General features: G+C 43.1%; 2 protein-coding genes across 7 annotated transcripts in view; both read left to right on the forward strand.

The window, feature by feature from the left end:
• LOC121821659 (immunoglobulin lambda-1 light chain-like) overlaps nt 1-22,675 on the forward strand; it is a 755,041-nt gene that overhangs the window by 64,685 nt on the left and 667,681 nt on the right. The gene's annotated exons all lie outside the window — the stretch shown is intronic.
• LOC143268054 (5-formyltetrahydrofolate cyclo-ligase-like) overlaps nt 1-22,675 on the forward strand; it is a 49,967-nt gene that overhangs the window by 954 nt on the left and 26,338 nt on the right. The window contains exons 2-4 of one of the 6 annotated variants that reach the window (XR_013043638.1): nt 4,345-4,608; nt 7,756-14,913; nt 16,949-21,694. Coding sequence is in view for 3 of the 6 variants with exons in the window: in XM_076548519.1 (XP_076404634.1) it covers nt 4,345-4,608; nt 16,946-16,992 (311 nt within the window). In the remaining 3 variants the exon portion in view is untranslated. Of the gene's footprint in view, nt 1-4,344; nt 4,609-7,755; nt 14,914-16,945; nt 21,695-22,675 lie in introns of those variants that run through there. The other 5 variants (XR_013043637.1, XR_013043636.1, XM_076548519.1 and 2 more) reach the window with 5 other exon arrangements.

Raw genomic sequence — 22,675 nt, forward strand, 5'->3', positions numbered from 1 at the left:
TTTTCTTTTGTTGTTTGGTTTGGGTTTGGGTTTTTCAAGACAGGGTTTCTCTGTGTAGTCCTGGCTGTCCTGAACTCCCTTTGTAGACCAGGTTGGCCTCAAACTCACAGAGATCAGCCACCCTCTGCCTCCAGAGTACTATGATTAAAGGCATGCGCCGCCACCACCCAGTGTAGCTGCTATAATTTGAATCCAGGTTGTCTGCAAGAGCATTAAGTGCTCTTAAACTGCTGAACCGTCTCTCTAGACCCAACAACTCCCATTTGACTGCTCAATTGATTTCAAGTTTTTGATTATTTTTTTCCTCATTCTGTTCGAGATCTATGACTTCCAATCTAGAGACTGATGTTTTTGATTTATGTATTATATCTTGTGGCTTAGTTACTGTTCTGTTGCTGTGAAGAGGCACCATAACCAAGGCGACTTATAAAAAGAAGCATTTAATTTGGGGCTTGCTTATAGTTTCAGAGGACTAGCCTGTAATCATGGTGGGAAGCATGGAGGCAGGCAGGCTGGCAGGCATGGTGCTGGAGAAGTACCTGAGAGCTTACATCTTATCCACAAAATGAAGTAGGGGAAGGAGGGAGGGAGGGAGGGAGGGAGGGAGGGAGGGAGGGAGGGAGGGAGGGAGAGGGAGAAGGAGGGAGGGAGGGAGGAAGAGAGGGAGAGAGAGGGAGAGAGGGGAGAGAGAGAGAGAGAGAGAGAGAGAGAGAGAGAGAGAGACTGACTGACTGGATGTCATGGGCTGTGGGATTTTGAAACCTCAAAACCCACTCCAGTGATCTCTGTAATCACAGAGGCCAGAAGGGTTTCATCAGTGTGAAGCAAGAAGTAAGCCTTCCTCAACACAACTCAGTGGCTGTTGTTGGTTCAAACTTCTAGAGGCTAACAAAGGACAGTTTATGTTAGGCATATTTAAGCACAGCACATTTTGAGAAAAAGTTTTCTGGTGATAATTAATTCAATCCTGTGTGTACAACAAAGCTTAAGACATGGTTACATTGAAACTCTTTCCAAGGTACATGTGTCCTCTCTCATTAAGATGGATTGTATAGATTGACTACATGTGGCATGTTAAAGGTCTGGGGGAAGAGCTGGTGTGGTGTTGGTCATACAGATAGTGCAAAGGTTATTAACCACCTCTGCTCTCATTTGTAAAGTACGTGTGACATCTCCCATAAAGATGGGCTCTACTGGCTGAGAAACAACGCTCAAGATAAGGGTCTGGGGAGGATGACTGAGACAAACATAAGAATATGGGAGAACCATGTGTGGTCTGGCCATAGAGATAGTTCAGAGGTCACCAGGTTATTAACCAAATCATTCCCAGCGTTATGGGCAGAGAAGAGATGATACATCTCTTCCTTTGAAGAGACAAGCCTTAGTGTTTAACGTTCCTGGTTTCCCTAGTGCTTATCTGTGAGCACAAGGACTTTGTGCCCTCTACAGCCCACCCTGAGTGACACACCTTCCACAAGAAGTACACGTCTCCTAATCCTTCTAAATAGTTCATCAACTGAGAACACATTCAAATGGATGAGCCTATGGTGTCCATTCTCATTCAAACCACCACATCTTGATAACTAGTTTTCCTCTGGATCTTTTAGGAATTCTTGTTAATTAGATAGTAAAAAGTTTAGATTGATCTTCTGTGTCTCTTAACATTTTTTTTTATTTTTTTCCTAATTTGTCTTCCCACGCAGGATTTCTTCCTAGATTGTTTTCATTTTGTTAATCGTGGTTTTAATTTCCAATAATTATTTCTTATTGCTTCCTTTCCATAGCAACCTATTGATGTTTTATAGATTCAGTTATTGTTTTCAGCTTGTCTGAGAAAACTAGAAATCAAAAATAATCTTTTTTTTTGAATTATCTGTTTAACACTGAATCATTTTTTTCCTTCCATTTTTCATTTTAGAAATCTTTCTATTTTGTACTTTGGCTTTTCAAAATGGTTGAAAATCATTTATTGGCTATGCATATTTATGTCCTTTGGGGGTACTCGGCATCAACTGGGAACCTTGAACATGGTAGTGAAGCCCTTCTACCACTGAATGAAACTCCTGGCCCTTCTTGTCTGTGTATACTTATGAATGAAAGTGTGTTAGCTACAAGAAGCCCCATTTTTGTAGACACTGGTCGGAATTGTCAGGGAAGAATGGATTCTGCCTGCCTCCTGTGTCCATGTTTTAGGGCTGCGTTGTCTGTAAATGCTGTCTCGTTCTCCCTCTGTCTTACAGGAATCAATCAAATTTCTGCTTTGTTGTCTTCATTGTTATGATGGGTTTCCTTTTTTCCTCCCTTCTTAACAAATAGCATGTAAGTGGGCTTGAGGCAGGAAGGCAAATGCGTGTGCATAGTCTCACACAGAATTGTAGCTGTGTGCCTTACTGCCTATTCAGCTCTTGGGTTTCTATCCTCAGCTTTAAAGAGATTGAGAAAAGTACTTTCTCATATAATAAGTGGTGTCAAAGCCTTGGGCCTCCTCCAAATCTGGGTTCCCCCTTTCCATTTTCTTCACTTATGCCAAGCCTTCCAACAGCTTTACAGCTTTTCAGAAACCGGGAGTTGACTTTCTTCCTCAGCCCTGGTTTGGTATGCTTTGCTTCACTTCTCTCTTCCCTTTGTATTATTGTGCCCAGATCGCGACCCCCAGAGAGACCACCAAAGACCAGTATGCCAGAATGCAAAAGCAAGGTTTAATCCGGGATATCTGAAAGCAATACAAGCCTAGGCAGGGACTTTGTCCAATACATCCAATGCAATGGAGGCTGAAGGAAGTGCCCACCTGTCTGCAAGCTCAGTTTTTAAAGGCAAAAACCACAAGGTTACATCATTTAGGGGTGCTAGTACAGGTACAATTCTGATTGGCTCGCTTCTAGGGACTTCTAGAAATCATGGTTTAATCTTACTTCTAAGGGGTTGCCCGTCACCATTTCTCATTGGCTGCCCTCAGGTGGGGACATTTCTGTGGTCATTTACCCTGGAAACCAGGGTTGGAACATTCGTTGGTTAAATAGTCATCACCGAATGAATACCTTGTGACTCTGTATTTGCACTTTCTAATTTCTGGGTTGACTGGTTCCAGTAACTCAAGGCCTATACCTAAAATGGAGAAAGCCTTATTTCTAAGATGGAGGCATTTTGTTCTCATTTTGGTCACACTATTACATGTAACTTGGCTTTCTTTACTGTATCTTTCTGCCAGTCATATTTGTAAGCTGTGTTTGCATTATCCTTCTCTTCTTAGCTTAGAGGACAGGAGAGAATAGAAAAGGAATAGAGTCGGGCGGTGGTGGCGCACGCCTTTAATCCCAGCACTCGGGAGGCAGAGCCAGGCGGATCTCTTGTGAGTTTGAGGCCAGCCTGGTCTACAAAGTGAGTTCCAGGGAAGGCGCAAAGCTACACAGAGAAACCCTGTCTCAAAAAGAAAGAAAGAAAGAAAGAAAGAAAGAAAGAAAGAAAGAAAGAAAGAAAGAAAGAAAGAAAGAAAGAAAGAAAGAGAGAAAGAAAGACAGGAAGGAAGGAAGGAAGGAAGGAAGGAAGGAAGGAAGGAAGGAAGGAAGGAAGGAAGAAAGAAAAGGAATAGAGAAAAAAGGGAGTTAAGGGCCAACTTCTGAGTCGGGTAAGTTCCTAGGGTTTTGAGCAAAACTTAGCTCCCTTTGCCTGATGAGTGATTCTACTAAATAAGGATTCTTATACGAGGAGCCCCTTGGCCCCATTTTAATGAACTTTCTGAACACCCAGTTGAACAGAATAGCATTGGTAGAGACTGTTATAGGGCGTGTTCTCTGGGAGCTTGTGGACTGGTTTAGGACACATAAGCAGTGATTGACTCATGACTTAGCCTCCTACAGACTGAAGTGCTGAGTTGTGTATCATTCTAAATGTAGTAAAGCTTCTGCAGAGGTCAGGAAGGTTAGGTCTTGGCTGGGCCAAAAGGGCTAAAATTGGTGGGAGAAATGCCAAACAACCCAAGGACTGGAAAATTGGTGAGATCCAAATTTCAAAGAGAAAATAAACCAAAATCCTCTAGTAAGTCTCTGACATGTACTGGAAACTGGGATCACATCTGGAACTCTGAAGATAGACAGCTTTTCCACTTCATGTCTTCTTAATGAGTTTCCATACAGACTACAGGCCTACCAGAGAGATAAAGGGACCATTGAATATGCAAATCTTGAGTATGGAAATAAAAGCCAGGTATCAAGACATAGCATTAACTCACTGTACCACTTTTACTTAGAAAAGGCTGCGACAAAAGAGAGAAATTAGTAAGAGAAGTTACTAGTTTATAAAAACTATAGTCTTAAAAATTATAATTGCCATCATTTTCCACTTAAGTGATTGCCCACAGTCAGTATCAGAATTCCAAAAGAATTTCCATCTTTTTGAGCATGCAAGATGAAATTGACATGGAAGAGATCATCAAGGACATTTTCAGACAAGGTGAAATCTGCTTCATCCCTCGGTACCTATTCCAGAGCAATCACATGGACATGGACATGAGATTAGCATCACCTGAAGAGATCTCTTTACTTCCCCAAACATCCTGGAATATTCATCAGCCTCGTGAGGGAGATGTTTGGGAGGAGGCCTTATCCACAGGTAAGTGTAGGTGTAACCGTCTTACTAAATAAGAAACACAGAGCCAATGCAAAGATGAAAGCCCAAGAGGTCAGAGCAATAGCTAAGAGCTAAAAACCTTATCCTTCACTGCCGCTTCTGTCCTCAGCAAGAGAGCTACTTCCTGTCTGTTTATCTTTTTTATAGACTTTCTATCCTGTCTTCTCATTGGTTATAAACCCAACCACATGACCGCCTCGTCACTGCCTGTCTGTACAGACCTCCAGGTCTTCTATGGTTGGTATTGAGATTAAAGGCATGTGTCTCCAATGAACACACAGAGATCTGCCTAGCTCTGCCTCCCAAGAGCTGGGATTAAAGGCGTGCACCACCACTGCCCAGTTTCTGCTATGGCTTGTTATTAGCTCTGACCCCCAGGCAACTTTATTTATTAACATACAAATAAAATCACATTTCAGTACAAATAAAATAAAATATCACCATAGGTAAGGCATCATTTCTCACATTAAAATACTGACCTAGATGTGTCCTATATCATCTGATCTTGGATGCTAAGCGTTGTCAGGCTTGGCTAGTTTACAAGAATTGATGTCTTTGAATATTTAGGTAATGTCATCAGAATTTTCCTTCTAAAAATCTTCTCTCTCTCTCTCTCTCTCTCTCTCTCTCTCTCTCTCTCTCTCTCTCTCTCTCTCTCCCTCCTTCCCTCTCTCTCTCCCTCCCTGCCTCCCTCCCTTTCCCTCTCCCTCTCCCTCCCTTCCTCCCTCTTTGTCTGTCTCTGTCTCTGTCTCTTGTAACATGAATCTTAAAGAGTTTTATTAATATAATCAAACCTGAGCCAGGTATTGGGGTGAACACTGAATGATCTGAGAAACAGAACAAGCCACAGCTTCCTCACCTCTCCAGTTCCTCAGGTGATCCTGTGTCCTCATCCAAATGGCTCTCAGCTGAACTGTTGCTCAAAAGCCTAAAAGGTTAACCATGCCAAAAGCTTCTAGTTTCTAGTCCTCACGCCTTATATACCTTTCTGCTTCCTGACATCACTCCCTGGGATTAAAGGCTCACTTTCTGAGATTAAAGGCATGAGTCACCATGCTTGGCTGTATCCAATGTGGCCTTGAACTCACAGAGATCCAGAGGGATTTAGGCCTCTGGAATGCTAGGATTAAAGGCGTGTGCTACCACTGCCTATCCTCTCTGCTCTATGTTTAATATTGTGGCTGTTCTCTGACCCCAGATAAGTTTATTAGCATGCACAATATTTTGGGGAACACCATACCACCACAGTCTCTGTCTCTGTCTCTCTCTGTCTCTCTCTCTGTCTCTCTCTCTGTCTCTCTCTCTGTCTCTCTCTCTGTCTCTCTCTCTCTCTCTCTCTCTCTCTCTCTCTCTCTCTCTCTCTCTCTCTCGCTTCTACCAGATATTTTCATCTATTTTATGTCAGATCTATTGTATGTATAGGAAGATAAGGTCCTGTGCCTGAAGGAATTCACACTGTAGCTGGGGAGACAGAAATTTTATAATAATAAAGTATCCCAACTTGTACTATACATCAAATATAAGTATCAAATAAAAAGATACTGAATATTGAAAACATTGAAGCGCAGGGGTGGGTCTTGAAAATGTGCGTTCCCAACACTGGCTTATTCATTTTCATCCTCTGCTCTTTATCAATGCTGTGTTTGTGGCATTGGTGGCATCATTGCTCCCATGATACTTGCAACCCAAGTTGCAGTGGAATGGAGAATGATACTTAAGAGTCGGTTGCAGTCTGAGGCAGAGATCCCTGCTATTTGTAGAAATGTCTAAGCAGGCAGGCTCTCTGTTACCTTCCAACATCACGTTCTCAGTGTGCAGTTTTGCTTGCATCAGCAGTTTAGACTCTGGCAAGTTCAGTGCTAAAGCGTAAATCCAGCTTCACAGTGTTTGAGAGGAGCTGATTGGAGCTCAGATCGTCTCTGCGGTAGCCTTTGTGGTCTTCTCATCTTCCTGGTTTGCCTCTGTTGTCTCAGTTTAGAAGGTGGTAAGCTTGTGTGCCCTCAGTTGCAATGATAAGTTTTCAAGCAAAAATTTCACATAAGGCATTCTAGTTTTAGGTTTACAACATAATAACCCAGCTGGTAAATGAGATAGAGGGACTGTATCTTTACTGAATTTAAAGTGAGAGCTGCCTAGACAATTTGATCAGCCTGGAGTCCCTCCACTGAGAATTTATAGTCTGATTCAACCTTAATCAACTTGGCTTAAGTACAACTGGGATAATATTGGTACAGAAATGGAAGACTATACAGAACAGCCTTAAAGGTCTCTGGATTAGTGTCCTTAGGAGTCAATCTGTCTTTGTTGTGACTCTGTATCTGTGATGGCCCATGGCACCTTGGACTTGGGCATCACCTTTGCAGCTAGAATTCCCAGCAGAAAAAAATAGCAAGTCTAGTTTTCTAACAGTCTCAATAAAACCCTGGTCCTAACTTTCATTGCCCCAAGTGGTCATCCCCAGATTAATCACTGTGACTAGACACGGAATTGCTTTGGTGACTCAGACCTGGGTTGTCATTGACCATTTCTGTTTTTCTGTGATCAGGGAAAAGGACCTATAGCCACCTCTCCAGCCCTCCTCAACTACTGAGCTGAATTGTGGGGCTGAGGTGAGAGTGACATGTGGTGTTATAGAACAAATAGTGATTAAGAAAAAAGACATCTTGATATCAACCTCTACCCTCCATATATGCCCACATGGATGAGTGCATCTGTATACATTATACACACACACACACACACACACACACACACACACACACACTAATAGAAATACAAAACACTCTTAGTTTACATAATTAAAAGTGTTCTCTGTAGCCTTTATTTTTATACTAACAAAATTTTGCTGAATACAAGCAGAACACACATATCAAGTGTACAGTTATTAAATCTGAACAAACATATAAACTGACATGATCATGATATGATACACATCAAGACTGAAACATTTCCACCCTCCCACAGAGGTTCCTTGTGATACTCTGTCTTAAGCTCTGTACTTTCCAGCCCTTCACAGATTTCCTTCTCATATACATGAAATCCCCAGGAGCCCCAGCGCCTGGGTCCAGAGCACAGCCCTGGCAGAGCAGCACGTGGTAGCCCTTCACATTTACTCTTTACGTTCATCAGGCCCAGGAGAAGACTCCCCGTGGATCTTTTAAGATGGCATAGAAGGACGAAGCAGTTGTCAAGATTCTATGATGGTTTACAGTCTGCACCACGATTGACATCAGGAGCTCGTCCAGCTTCAGAGAGCAGGAAGGAATTGATCACTGGAAGCACTTAGGCAAGAGAAAAGACAAATTAATCAGTTTGTCAAATGCTTTTTACACAGTATAAACCCTATATGTTCCTACATAATTAAGTATTATGTCCAGTAATACCAGGTATCAATCATCTTCCTTTTATTTTTCTTCAGATTCATAATGCAAATATACTCAGATTTTGACCTCATTTAAACACACTACATTCCACTTAAATCATAGCTACTTTAGATCACTGCTATCAACAGAGATCAAATTGTGTTGAAATTTCAATTATAACTATATAGTGATTTTCTGCTAACATGAAGGGAAGAAAAAGTAATTCTTGGGGTACGTCTATACCTATTATCCACTCAAGTATAACTGACCCAGCAACAGAACTGCAATGTGGATGTTCAATTTAGTTATTATCAATAGTTTATGATTCTCGGTTCTATAAAAATGATCTTTTTTTTAAACTAATATTACGTTCATTTATTTGGGGTGTGGCACACATGCCACGCACAAGTGTGGCGGTCAGAGGACAGCTTGCAGGAGTCAGTTCTCTCACTCCACCACATTGTCACCCTTGGCAGCAAGAGCCCTGCTCACTGAACCATCTTTCTGGCCCCAAACCATGACTTTATACGTGTTCAATTCTGTGACAGGTTATAGTAGTCATAGTAGGAAAACGGGAAGATGCTCAAATATGCAAATAAGTATGAAAATATAAAACGAAATACACTGGGTGTGTTATTTAACAGGGCATGGGGACCTTCATTGTTACCTTTTGCACCAGGCTTCTCAACTCTTAAAGGAGACCCTGCTAAAAAGTGGTTTGAAAAAAAATGTGGTTTGAGGGGCCACAGAGATAATTCAGTGGGTAGAGTGCTTCCTGCCCAAGCGTGAAGCCCTAAGTTTGGGTCCTAGCAGCCACGAGACAGCCCACAATGAAGGCATACCTGTCTACAACCCTAGAACTTGAGTGTAGACAGACAGATTCCTCAGAACTCTGGCTTTTCTATCTTGTTGCATCTGGCCACAAGGTGAAAAACTTACTCCACTGTGTGCTCCCTATAAAACCGTGTGCTCCCTATAAATGGCCTGTCTATGGCACACTGTCACGGAGCCGACTAACACACTCTGCAGAGATCGCTCAGCAACAGAAACTGGAACTGGCATTCTGACCCTTGCTGTAGCCTTCTATAACTCTTATATTGGGGGCCAGGAGCCATCACCAGGGTAATTCCAAATGAAAAACATCAAAGACTTAGAGAATATTAAGAAAATCCATGAAACACCCAATCTTTCCAGAAAGGTTTTTCTGTTTTTGTAGTAACTTTTGGGGTGCTCCACCTGCATGTTTACAAATTCTCCCCAACAGCTTCTGAAATCACTAGAACTTTTTAATTTTTTTTAAAGACTTACTTTATTTGAGAGAGAGTGTGGGTGTCCACAGAAGCCAGGGGTGTTGTGGTTCCCTGGCACATGAGTTACAGGCATTGGCTGTGGCTCCAGCTCCTATCCCAGATCAGTGTGCACTCTTAACCCTGAACCATTTCTTCACCTGAACTTGAAAATGAAGACACAGGTGACTCCATTTAAATGTCTGTCATGTCTGTATATGCCTTAAGAAGGTTATACAGTAGTAGGTTTCCATGTGGTTTTTCAAAAGGACTTTAGTTAGTTGTCCCTCCCCATGTTTCCTCCTGTACCCTGCTCTTCCATTGCCTTGCATATTTAATCCTCCTATTCCAGTTTCCCCCTATCACTGCACTCTATTTCCCCTTCCTCAGGAGGTCCTCTTCTTTCCCCCTGTCCTTTACTAGTGCCTGTCCCAGCAAGTTTTATGTCAACTTGACTCAAGCTAACGTCATCTAAGAGGAGGGAAGCTCAACTGGAAAACAAATGCTTGAGATTGGGCCGTAGGCAGGCAGGCTTGTAGGGCATTTTCTTAATTACTGACTGATGAGAGAGGCCCTAGGCTGGTGGTCCTGGGTTCTATCAGAAAGCAGGACGAGCAAGCCATGAGGAGCAAGCCAGTAAGCAGTACCCCTCCATGGCTTCTGCATCAGCTTCTAGGTTCCTGCCTGGTTTGAGGTTCTGCCTTGGCTTTCCTCAGTGTATGTGATTCAGGATATGCAAACCAAACAAACCCTTTCCTCCCCAGGTTGGTTCTGGTCATGGTGTTTCATCACAGCAGTGGTAACCTAACTACGGTAATACCTATCCTCTGTGGGTCTTCAGATTGTAGCATACACACTGAAAGCTTAAAAGCTAACAACCACATATAAGAGAAAACATATAAGAGTTGTTTCTGGGAGTCTGGGTTAACTAACCCAAAATGTTTTCCCCCCTAGCTTCATCCATTTGCCTGCAATTTTCATATTTCTTAACATCTGAAAAATATTCCATGGTGCAAATGTACCACACTTTCATTATCTATTCATCAGTTGATCAACATCCAGGATGGTTCCATTTTCTGAATATTATGAATAGAGCAGCAATGAATATGAATAAGAAAGTATCTCTACAGTAAGATGTAGAGTCCTTTGCATATATGCCCAACTAAATATCTTGTGCCACTAAGTAAAAATCTCCAGTACTAGGAATGGGTTACATCTTGTTAAATCACTGGCCAAAGGGGTCCCATGGAGTACCCCTTTCAAGCATTACAGGCAATTGCCAAGTTTATTGGTTATTCTTCAAAACCTCTGCTAACACTTCTCTCTAAAAAGTTCCTGTTGTTCTTTCAAATGTAATACTTTCCGCACAGTTAACAAACTGTAGAGTTCTTAGTACAGGTTAGTTTGGCAAACTTAGGGCAATGATTGATATTTTAATTCAAGGCCTTTGAAAATTTTGTGGGGTGTATAGTTGAGCACATGTGTACTAAAGTATGAAAGCAAAGTCTGATGAAGTAGCAAATATATTATAACGCTTGCCTTTGAAAATGTCCTCATACAAGTATATGTATAAAATACAGCATCTGTGGGAAAGTACCCTTTTTTAACTTCAGGAGGGAAGATACAGGGCACAGCCACAATCTACATAATGCAAAACCAAGCTCCAAGAGTGCAAACAAATTCAAAGTTCAGTACCTGGGATTCATTCACAATCCTTTGGGCTTCCCTGAGGGGTTAGATCACCTCTTTGTTCCAGCTCTCAGCAGCATATACACGGCCTGCCCTCTAGATCCTAGCCAGCTCCATTTCATTGTGGCTGATGCTTCTGGTGACTGTCACATGGCACCGGCATTTCCAAAACTGCTAGGGTCCACCATTGCAACTGGGCTCTCTCTAGGAACTGTAGCCCGGCCACACTGTTGCAAGCCTCAGCTGCTCCCCTTGACCCTTTCATGTCTTTGATGAAACCGTCACCAGCTGGGTGACTCTATGTTACCAAGTTTGGCTGCCAGCACAAGGTACATTCTGGCATATGAAGGCATGGAGGTGCAGTTTAATTACCTTATTAAACAAACATTGTTTTTAAATCCCATCTTTCACAAACCTTGTTTTTAGGACAGGACAGAATAGGACAAGACAAGACAAAACATGAATTATCCAAAATTCCATCCTAATCCAAAATACCTTGGAGACCTGTTGTTACCTCCTTGGTAGACCTGTGCCATGTGGTCACCTTTAATCAAGATGGTAGTAAAGTCACATGACATCCATCTTCCCCCAGCCCTAACAAAGATGGCTGCCAGCCATGTGGCTGCCTAAATGGTGGCAGTACATGAGTTGCTTATATTGCAAAATGGAATCATGCCACATGGTTCCTTTAAGATTACCTATGCAGGGTTGGGGATTTAGCTCAGTGGTAGAGTGCTTGCCTAGCAAGGGGAAGGCCCTGGGTTCGGTCCTCAGCTCGGGGGGGGATTACCTGTGCATAGAGTTTTAACTCTCAACCCCCACTGTTAGTAGTTTTAAGTTAACTTTTTTCATAGATTCCATAGACTTTTAGCCATATCCAGTAAAATAAACGTATAAATACTGAGGTACAGAATGCTCACATAAACCAAATCTAATTTTTTGGACTGATCCGCTTTCTTTTCCCTGTCGTGGTCTAAGGTGAGTCAGCTGACACAGGACACAGAGGAAACTTTTAAATAGAGAAGGAAGAGCCATAAGCCAACTCTAGCTCCAGCTTTCCAATAAAATAAAACAGCATAAAACAACTTTACTGTTATTCACGCCCAAAGGACATCTGAACGCCTGATGACCTGTGGGCAGAGAGCCCAGGGATAGATTCTGAGCCCTGGCCGTAGGAGCAGCCATGGTGGCTGTGGCAGCTGGAGACTACTGGCAGCAGAGACAGCAAAAATGTCTGACCTATTTCTGTCTCAGCCCTATGCTTGCAATAAAACTTACAGATACCCAGAAAAACAGAGAGAGATAAAACTTCCCAACAAAGCAGGCAGACACAACTTTCCAACAGACAGACAAAGCCTTCCCTGGGACACAGACAAAAGTTTCCAACCAAAACCAGAACCAGGTATGTGTGTGACATCTCGCTATTTGTCCTGGATGGGAGAATGTTGGGGTCCTGTTGAAGCCCCTCCACATCCCAGGCATCCCACAAAACAGAACCCGACTATGACTCACCAGGAGGCCTCCTCAGATGCTTGCTGCTTTTCTCAGCGTGGGAGTTCACCCTGAAAATCCACATACCAAAGGCGGCTCTGAGCCTTGGACCATCTCAAGGCACATGCCCCCTGAAGCAGCCCCCCAGCCCCAGAGTTCCAGAGGGAAAGTCTAGCTTTAGAATTTTCGATAGATGGTCTGAATCTCTCTGGGGGGATCCAGGAAATGTTAATAATAAGATGGTCAATAATAAGATGACTACCACAATTTAAAGCCAAATTTGAAGCAAACTTTAATTAAATAGTGGCCAGGTGCATGGGCTCTGCCCAGGTCCACACCTAGGTTCCCCGAAAATGGCCCCAAGTCACGTTTGCAAGGGCTTAAGAAGGAAAACCCACAATTCACTGCGTTTCCCCTCAGGTCCAATCAGAGGCAACATACACCCTGACTTCCTTCCTGCACGCCTCCTGCCAGCATCTAGTCCGGGCCAGGGTACATCCGGTCACACTTCCTGCCATGGAACCTCAGGGCGTGTGGGCTCAAGCACATTGGGTACAGATGAGTCAAACAGATGTGTTTGGGGAAGTGAAAACATGTGGCTTGTTATCTCGCTAAAGAGCAGCCCTCGGTGTTTCAAGAAATACTAGTCCCTGGACAAGGGTCTTGCAGATAAGGGGCATTTTTGTTTCATTGTTCTCTTAAGTAAAATGTAAAACTTAACATGGGCTGTCTCGGCAGCAGAGACACTTCTGATCTCATGAAGAGCCTACAAGCTCTTCTGGGCCTCTGCCGTTCCTATGACAGCCTCACTTATGGGCTTCCATTGTTTCTTATGGGAGGCTAAGAAACAGCAGAAGTCCGGGAGCTGGGCCTCCCATTAGAAACAGCAGAAGCCCAGGATCTGGGCCTCCCATTAGAAACAGCAGAAGCCCAGGATCTGGGCCTCCCATTAGAAACAGCAGAAGCCCAGGATCTGGGCCTCCCATTAGAAACAGCAGAAGCCCAGGATCTGGGCCTCCCATTAGAAACAGCAGAAGCCCAGGATCTGGGCCTCCCATTAGAAACAGCAGAAGCCCAGGATCTGGGCCTCCCATTAGAAACAGCAGAAGCCCAGGATCTGGGCCTCCCATTAGAAACAGCAGAAGCCCAGGATCTGGGCCTCCCATTAGAAACAGCAGAAGCCCAGGATCTGGGCCTCCCATTAGAAACAGCAGAAGCCCAGGATCTGGGCCTCCCATTAGAAACAGCAGAAGCCCAGGATCTGGGCCTCCCATTAGAAACAGCAGAAGCCCATGAGCTGGGCCTCTCATAAGAAAAATGCAGAAGCCCGGGAGCTGGGCCTCCCATTAGAAACAGCAGAGACCCGGGAACTGGGCCTCCCATTAGAAACAGCAGAAGCCCGGGAGCTGGGCCTCCCATTAGAAACAGCAGAGGCCCAGGAGCTGGGCCTCCCATTAGAAACAGCAGAGGCCCAGGAGCTGGGCCTCCCATTAGAAACAGCAGAGGCCCAGGAGCTGGGCCTCCCATACGAAAAATATGGTTGGGGGAGAAGATCACAACATTGGGTAGTTTGAGAACTACTGACTTAGAGAATGTTACTCCTTACCCAGGGTCTATTCATGCTTAAGAATGTACATCTAGCCTCCTTGTCTTTCCTAACTTTGTTAAGCTTAAGCTATTTTTGATAAACTGAATCATATTAAAAAAAAACTGTTATATTCTGTAACAGTGCACTATCAAAGGATCAGAAACATTCCCAGTCTCTCTGTGGATTGTGTTTATGAGTTCAAAGTTTTATTTGATACTAAAAAGAGCTTCAATTCAGGAATTGTCATTATTTAAGGCTGGCTTGTAAACTGTGAAAGATGATTAAGACATGCAAGTAAATAGCCACCTCATAAAGGATCAAATTCTTTAATATGTTCAGAACTATAATTGTAGTCATGCCAAGCACTAATGTAATTAATTATAGGAAAGAGCTTTATTTAGCCTCCTATATGTGTTTTATAAGGTTAAGCCTAGGTTTGTTTACCTCAGATATACTTAATAGATAATGGTCCTCAAACTTGTCAGAGATCTGATGAATATGGTATTAAAATGTTTAATGGAAAAAACTTAGCATGACAGAGACCCACAGCTCCCACCAGTGACCCCGAGATCTGCAAAGAAGATGATAGGGCACCATGAAAACTCCACCTGGATCATGGTAATGCTAACCACTTGGAAAGACTGCCCCAAGGCTGCGTCAGCCACCAGAACCCAGCCCAAACTGTGGACAAGCAGGACAGTGAGAGTTCATTGCCCCCCTTTGCCTAGACAAAGTAAGGTCAGTCCCCACCATATTTCTCCTCCACAGGAAAAGCCTCTCATCTATTGGGTCTGGTGGCTGAAGACTGATGCTGTCCTGGTACTTCTGCCCCTAATGCCAATGAGACCAGGAGCCTGATATGACCATCTGGGTAATGGACTAGTCTCTGTTATTTTAATTGATACACAGGACATTTGGATTATACTTTCTACTGTCATTTATCCTCCTTGATCTCTGGTGGTATTGACAGCTAGGCTGACTATGTCTTTGTCAGCTTAGCAGCAGCAGGCAACCAAGTTCTTCTCCAAGGCTACTGCCACCTTGTTAGCTGATTTCATATATAAAAACCAAGCCTTGATTTTTCTAGAACTACTAGGTCTCCTGTTGAGAAAGGCTAGACAGGTTTGCCTTGCCAACAGGCTTCATATTAAAAGATAAACATGCTTCAGATGTAACTTTCCACTAGAGGAATGTGATTGGCAGCGACTGTGTCTCCGGTAAATTATTAGATGGAAAGAAAAGGGTTAAAAGTCTATGCAAGTTTTGAGGGTCTAAGAAAATGTCCTAAAGTATATAAGGTCTGAGGATATGAGAGTCTATGTAAGTTCTGATTGCCTAAGAAAATGATTTCAGGGGTTGGGGATTTAGCTCAGTGGTAGAGCGCTTGCCTAGCAAGTACAAGGCCCTGGGTTTGGTCCTCAGCTCTGGAAAAGAAAGAAAGAAAATGATTTCAGATGTGTAAATGCAAGTTGTAAAGGTGAAAGAAAGTGATTTAATGCATGAGAAAAATGGGGAATGGTTCTGATTTGTTTCCCCCTTCTAAACTATTGTTATACTAGGATTTCAAAAGTTCAGAGTTTTAACACTGATCAACAGCATTCTCATGAACTTACCAGGATCTACTTAGTGTTTAGGCACAAGTTCAAGATTTTAAATTTCTTCTAATTGTCTTCTAAGTACAGACTTAAGGTGTTTCTCATCAAGCTATATTTGGCTCTCTAGACAGGAAAAAAAATGTTCATACTTTTTAAGCCAATCTACAGCTTTTCTAGGGCTCAAAGGTGTGAGTTATACTCCAGTTGTTTTGTAGACACTTATTACTGACTTTTCTACAATATGGATTTCAGATTGGTAATGCTAATATATCTAAAACCTTTAGGACTTTTTGTAAACTAAAAAAAGGAAAAGAAAAAAGCTGATATAACCTTCAGAGAATCAAAGGACTCACAAGACTTGGATCCACTTCTTACAGATCAAAAGGAATTCAGATAAATACAGCCTACATTTCCTGACTTTTCTAGTCCTGGGGATGGGATCTCTCTCTCTCTCTCTCTCTCTCTCTCTCTCTCTCTCTCTCTCTCTCTCTCTCTCTCTCTCTCTCAGCTTGATACTCCTCCCTTCCCTTAACTACTAGGACTATGGTCCTGAAAGTTCCCAATGTAAGACTGTGCTGGTTTGAAAATAAATGCCTCCCAAGGGAGTGGCACTATTAGGAAGTGTGGCCTAGTTGGAGAAATTGTGTCACTGTGGAGTGTAGGGAGCCGCTATCCAAAGATGGCGCTGGCTTCCTGGGAGCCTAGCTGTAAACAACTCCATATTTGGCTATGATGCACCAGTATGGTAATTGGCCTTATGTCCTCAGCCTATCCCGTGGCTCCCCGTGCTAGCATTCTGGCGGGACCCAATCACAGTACGGCACGTTTGCCTGATTCCCTTTATAAGCAGCTGCAGTTTAGTTCTCGGGGCCCCTCACCTCCCGCTCTCCCTTAATCAAGAGGCGCTCCAATAAAGTGTGGTCTGAGACGGATCCTCGCATGGTGGTCGTTCTTCCTCGCTGACCGAGGAGCGCGCCGCAGTGGAGGTGGGCTGTAAGGTCTCATATATGTTCAAGCCATGTCCAGTCTCTCAATTTACTTCCTATTGCCTGTGAGATCAAGACATAGCTCCTTCTCCAATCTCAGCTCCTTCTCCAGTACCGAGTCTGCCTGCATGCCACCATGTTGCACCATGATGATAATGGACTAAACCTCTGAGAATGTAAACTGCCTCCATTAAATGTTTTTCCTTTATACGAGTTGCCGTGGTTATGGTGTCTCTCTTCACAGCAATAGAAACCCTAAGACAAAAATGTTTCTTTATATTCCTGAATTTTAACTTCTGCCCCTACTCTATATCTGTCTTAGCAGATTTCCACTCGGCTGACAGACACCATCCAAGCATCAGCTACTAACTACAACCTGCTCCAAACAACTGTGGATCAATCCAACCAATCTGATCGCTCCCTGTCTTGAGCTGGATCAGCAAACCAGATGCTTCTGATGAATGCTCCATTGCCTGAATTCCTTCCTCCATTTGAGTAGCATTCCAGCCCTCCTGGGCCCTGACAACAATGTCCTAGTTTCAGCAGGAAGGAGTTATAGAAGAGACTACATCATCCCTTGTCCTCCGATGGGCTGGAATGTTAGATCAAAAGAATACTACCTGGCACAGGAGACAAAATAGCTACCTACAGTGCCTATTGGCATGTTGGGAAAGTATAGTGGGTAGCCATTCCAGCTTGGATCTGGTCACTGGCCATCAGTTTTTTATTTATATAGAACGATATCCACAGCAGGAAAGGCACCTATTAAAACCAAATAGACCCAGATCTGGTAACAGGTAAATTCATTAGCTGAAACATTTCTACAATATTATAGGGTACTCAACCTGCTCTATGTAAAACAGAGGCTATTGTGTGGCTTCAAGAGAAAATTGTTGTTTCTATATAAACCACTCAGGGATTATTAGAGATAACCTGGGTATGTTCAATGAAAGCATTGCAAAAAAGGAGACCTGAAATGAAATAAATAATTGGTCCCCATTCTCATTTCCAGGCTCCTTCTAGATAGTGACTCTGATGTCAGCCATCACAGGGCCTTTGGATCTTCTGTTTCTGCTAATCACTGTTGACTCTTACATCACTGATGCTTTAACTAAGTGATAAGTCCTGTCTGGGTACCATTAAGCTTATGGTTATTAGATCCTAATATATACAGGTCCCTCTCACAGAGTCCAGGATTTGATACAGTGTATATAACTCAAGGTAGAAGGAAGGAAAGCCTGAGTTAAATTTTAAGTTTAAATTACTATGCCTAAGAGATCCATGAAACCAAAATGCCCCTGATCTGCAGTCACCTTGCCCAAAGACAGATAGTTCCTGAAATGCTAGAGGCTATTATTTATGAGAAATAATAAGCCACATGTATCCACTCCCTAAAGACGTTGTTTGACCCATCCACAACCGATGTGCTTGATCACATGTGAGCGGGACGTAGGTGGGTAGGAAATGTATCAGGATGCCCTTGATTGGTTATAGGCAGGAAGTACGCAGGCAAAATAGGGTAGGATGTATGCCTCTACCTGATTGGACCTGATGAGAAATGTAGTAAACTGTAGGTTTGGCCTTTTTAAGCCCATGTAAAATGTGATCTGGGGGCATTTCCTGGGAACTGGGTATGGACATGGGCAGAGTGTATCCTCCTGGGCACTATAAAATGAAAGCTTGCTTCAAATCTGCCTTGAAACTGTGATGATGGCTTTATACTCAACCAATGGGGTTAACACAATGAGGCCCTATATGGGAAGAGCAGAGGCCCATAAGGGAGGTCATCCTTAGGAGCAGTACAGGTCCATCAGTGAGGTCCTCCATAGAAGTATGAGAGACCCATAAGTGTGGCCTTCCTTGGGAACAGCACAGGCCCCTATGTGAGATCTCATAAGGAACAGCAGAGGCCAATACATGTAGCCTCCTTAGGAACATCACAGTCCCATAACTGAGGCCTCCATAGGAACAAGAGAGGCCATCAGTGAGGCCTATACTGCAACAGCAGATTACCATAAGTGAGTCCTCCATAAGAACAGCAGGGACCCATAATGAGGCCTCCATAGCAACAGCAGTGTCCTATATGTAAGGCCTCCATAGGCACAGCACAGGCCTATTGGTGAGGCCTCCAACAGCGTGGGCCTATAAATGAGGCCCTTCTTGTGAACAGTAGGGGACCATAATTGAGGCCCTCCATGGGAACAGCAGATGCTCATAGGTGAGCCCCCGCAGCAAAAGCAGAGGCCCATAATGGAGTCCCTCCTTGGGACTAGCAGAGATTTATAAGTGAGACCCTCAATTACAGCAGCAGGTGTCTATAAGTAAGGATCTCCTTGAGAACAGTAGTGGCCCACAGAGAGGCCCTCCACGAGAACAGCAAAGGCCCAGCAGCAAGGCCCTCCATGGTAGAAGCAGCCTAAGAAACAAGTGTTTCAGGTAAGAGTATTTGCATTGCTGGCTTCCAAGTCCATGGCAGACACACTGAGAGAAGGCCCTCCTTAATTCTTAATTTCATTATATAAAAGCAATACGATTCAGTTCCTTTTAAAATAGAAAATACAACTGAACAAAAAAACTTTAAAATAACCATCCCTTTACCTATGATGAACCAATTATCTATCACATTGGTAGATGATATTTATACCACATATAGATATAAAACACTTATAGATACACACGCTTGTCTGGGCTTTGAAAGTAAGCCCTCCTGAACCTTGCAACCCGGTTCTGATCGTCTACTTTTATTGTGACCCTATCTCAATAAATGACTATTTACAGCATTAGAATAGCTAATCGGTACTCCTTTAAGACTCCTTTCTAAACTCCTTAACGAGAAACATGATTATAAAATAACTCTTTTAATGTGAAACTTCTCAGGTAAGCCATACTCTACTGGCAAAGAGGACAAATAACAGCAAATGCACAGCCACCATTACCTTCTTTTGCCCCACATTCCAGGCTGATGCAGCTTCCTAAGAAACGGTGATAGGCCCTCATCTCCGCCTCTGTTATCCGCACCACGGTGTAAGGTGGGTATCTGGGGTCTGGTTCTTCAAACTGCCTGCACTGCACAGCTGTGGAGTTCCAGGACACAAGACCACCCCCCTCCTCTCCATGCCGCTCTGGGCACTGCATTCACACTATGGTTAAACCTCCTCTGCCTAATCTCTCTGAAGATCACACAAGGTCTCGCCCCCCCCCCCCCCCCCCCCCCCCCCCCCGCTGAGAGTTGATCCTGAGGATTAGCGGGTGCGGACAGGGTCACTGCTTCAACAGACTACCAGAACTCCTGATCCAGAAACAACAGAAGGGGAGCTGAGGGGCAAAGACTTTAGGAACAAAGGAAAACACTTGAGCTGCTGATACTAAGAATGTTTCCCTAAAAGCATCACATCGTGAAATATCGGGCCATTGGTGAAATAACAATTAAAATTATTAAATTTTAAAACATTTTTTGAAAAGATAATCTTTGGGAGATTATTTCTGCGAGGTCAGCTTCACTCGCCTTCTTTTCCAAGCTCTCCAGGGTGCCAAAGCATAAGCCCAACACTTTAGCATTGCTGCCAGGGGCTTCACCGTCTAAGGAAGCACCAGGCTGACACAGAAAGTGATAAAGATTCCCAAGCTCCAACTGCTTCCGAGGAACAGTTGCAGCACATCACAATTCCCAAGTGAAGGATGCTCCTTCCTGCTGATATCCAAGAGCCCCCCTAGAAACAGAAGAAAAAAAATGACTTCATATGGCAGAGCTAGGCTGTATACAAAGACACAGGGAGAAGCTGCCTTTTCCTAACACGTTTTTACGTGATTAATGTCGCTGCTTAATAGTGTTGTGCTCTATAATTTAAAGAAGAATACACCATTAAACAGCCAATAGTTAAGTGAAAAGTATATGAATGTCTAAAGGCTCTGTCTATGTGAGCATCTGCGGTGGTCTCCAGGCTCTGTCTATGTGAGCATCTACGGTGGTCTCTAGGCTCTGTCTATGTGAGCATCTACGGTGGTCTCCAGGCTCTGTCTATGTGAGCATCTGCGGTGGTCTCCAGGCTCTGTCTATGTGAGCATCTACAGTGGTCTCTAGGCTCTGTCTATGTGAGCATCTACGGTGGTCTCTAGGCTCTGTCTATGTGAGCATCTACAGTGGTCTCTAGGCTCTGTCTATGTGAGCATCTACAGTGGTCTCTAGGCTCTGTGATCTCTGAAGGGAAGTTTGTATTGCACCTTAAGCATATTTACAGACCCAGATATGTGTAGCTGTTAGGTCATTTTTCTTCAGTAACATGTTGTTTTACAATTTAACTGGATAACTTGGCAACTATTTCTTAGGATAGCTTTGTAAATGTTTGCTTTTTCAAGACAAGCTGATGGGGATTCAGCTCAAACAGGCAGGAGGAAAACTCAGTAAAACTTTAACCCATCCTGTCTCCGTCTCACACAGATATTATGAAACTGTAACGGTGCAAGGCAGCAGCTAGACTACATCTGTTCATATTAAAATAATGCATGTTTTGTGATGTTTTTATTTTTTACAAGTTTTAATAATAAAGTTTATAAAATAAAATAAAAAAATGCTAAATGTAGAATATATATTTTTCTTTCCTTCTTCATTATGAAGCCTGTTTATTTTATATAAGGCCTCGACCATAGAGCTGTGTTTCATGGTAAGGTTGGTATTCAGGCTCTTCTCACTCTATTGCCTGATATGCAGGTCTAGGTTAATTTGCCTGCAAGTTTGTGAATCTTGTTGATTTTCTCAAAGAACCAACTCTTCACTTCTTTGAGGCTGTATTTTGCCTTTTCAGTTGTTGTTTCTATTTAGCTGACTTCAGCCCTGAGTTTGATTATTTCTTTCTGCCTATTCTTTTTGGGTCTTACTGCTTCTTGTCTTTCTACAGCTTTGAAGTATATCACTAATCGATTAATATGAGATGTCCCTGGTTTTTTATGTAGGCACTTAGCGTTTCCCATAGGTTTTGGCAAGTCGTATTTCATCTCCATTAAATTCTAAAAAGGTTGTAATTCCCTTTTTTTTTTTTTTTTTTTTTTTTTTTTTTTTTTTTTTTTTTTTTTTGGTTTTTCGAGACAGGGTTTCTCTGTGTAGCTTTGCGCCTTTCCTGGAACTCACTTGGTAGCCCAGGCTGGCCTCGAACTCACAGAGATCCGCCTGCCTCTGCCTCCCGAGTGCTGGGATTAAAGGCGTGCGCCACCACCGCCCGGCGTAATTCCCTTTTTGATATCTGTCTTGACCCAGTTTTCATTCAGTGGTGAGTTGCTTTGCTTCATGGAGTTTGTGTGCTTTCTATCATTACTGTTCTTGATGCCCACCTTAAGACATGGTGGTCAGATAGGAGGCAGGGCATTCTTTCAAAGACTTGCTTTGTGTCTCAATATGTGGTCAGTTTTGGAGATGTCTTACTTAGGATTTCCATTGCTGTGAAGAGACACCATGACCATATAAGTCTTCTAAAGGAAAACATTTAATTGGGGTTGGCTTACAGTTTCAGAGGTTTTATCATCATGGTGGGACATGGCAGCATGCAGGCAGACATGGTGCTGGAGAAGGAGCTGAGTTCTACATCTTGATCCACGGGCAACAGGAAGTAAACTGTGTCACTGGGCATAGCTTGAGCATAGGAGACTTCAAAGCCCACCCCCACAGTGACACACTCTCTCCAACAAGGCCACATCTACTCCACTACCTCCTAACAGTGCCACTCCCTATGGGGGCCATTTTCTTTCAAAGTACCACTGGAGAGTTTAATGGGCCACTTGAGAATAATGTGTTTTCTTTAGTATTTGGGTGGAATGTTCTGTAGCTGTTTCTCTGTTTAGTTTTTGTTTGGATGATCTGTCTGCTGGTGAGAATGGGGTACTGAAATCACCAACTAACACTTTGTGAGAGTCAGTATGTGATTTTAGCTGTAGTGTTTCTCTTTTGAAATTCAGTGCCCTTGTGTTTGTTACATAAATGTTTAGAATTATCCATTTATGGACATTTTTTTCTTTTTGAGTATGCAGTGTCCTTCCATATTAACCAAATTTAATCTTAAAA

This window comes from Peromyscus maniculatus, chromosome 12 (assembly GCF_049852395.1).
Source record: "Peromyscus maniculatus bairdii isolate BWxNUB_F1_BW_parent chromosome 12, HU_Pman_BW_mat_3.1, whole genome shotgun sequence".
NCBI lineage: Eukaryota > Metazoa > Chordata > Mammalia > Rodentia > Cricetidae > Peromyscus > Peromyscus maniculatus.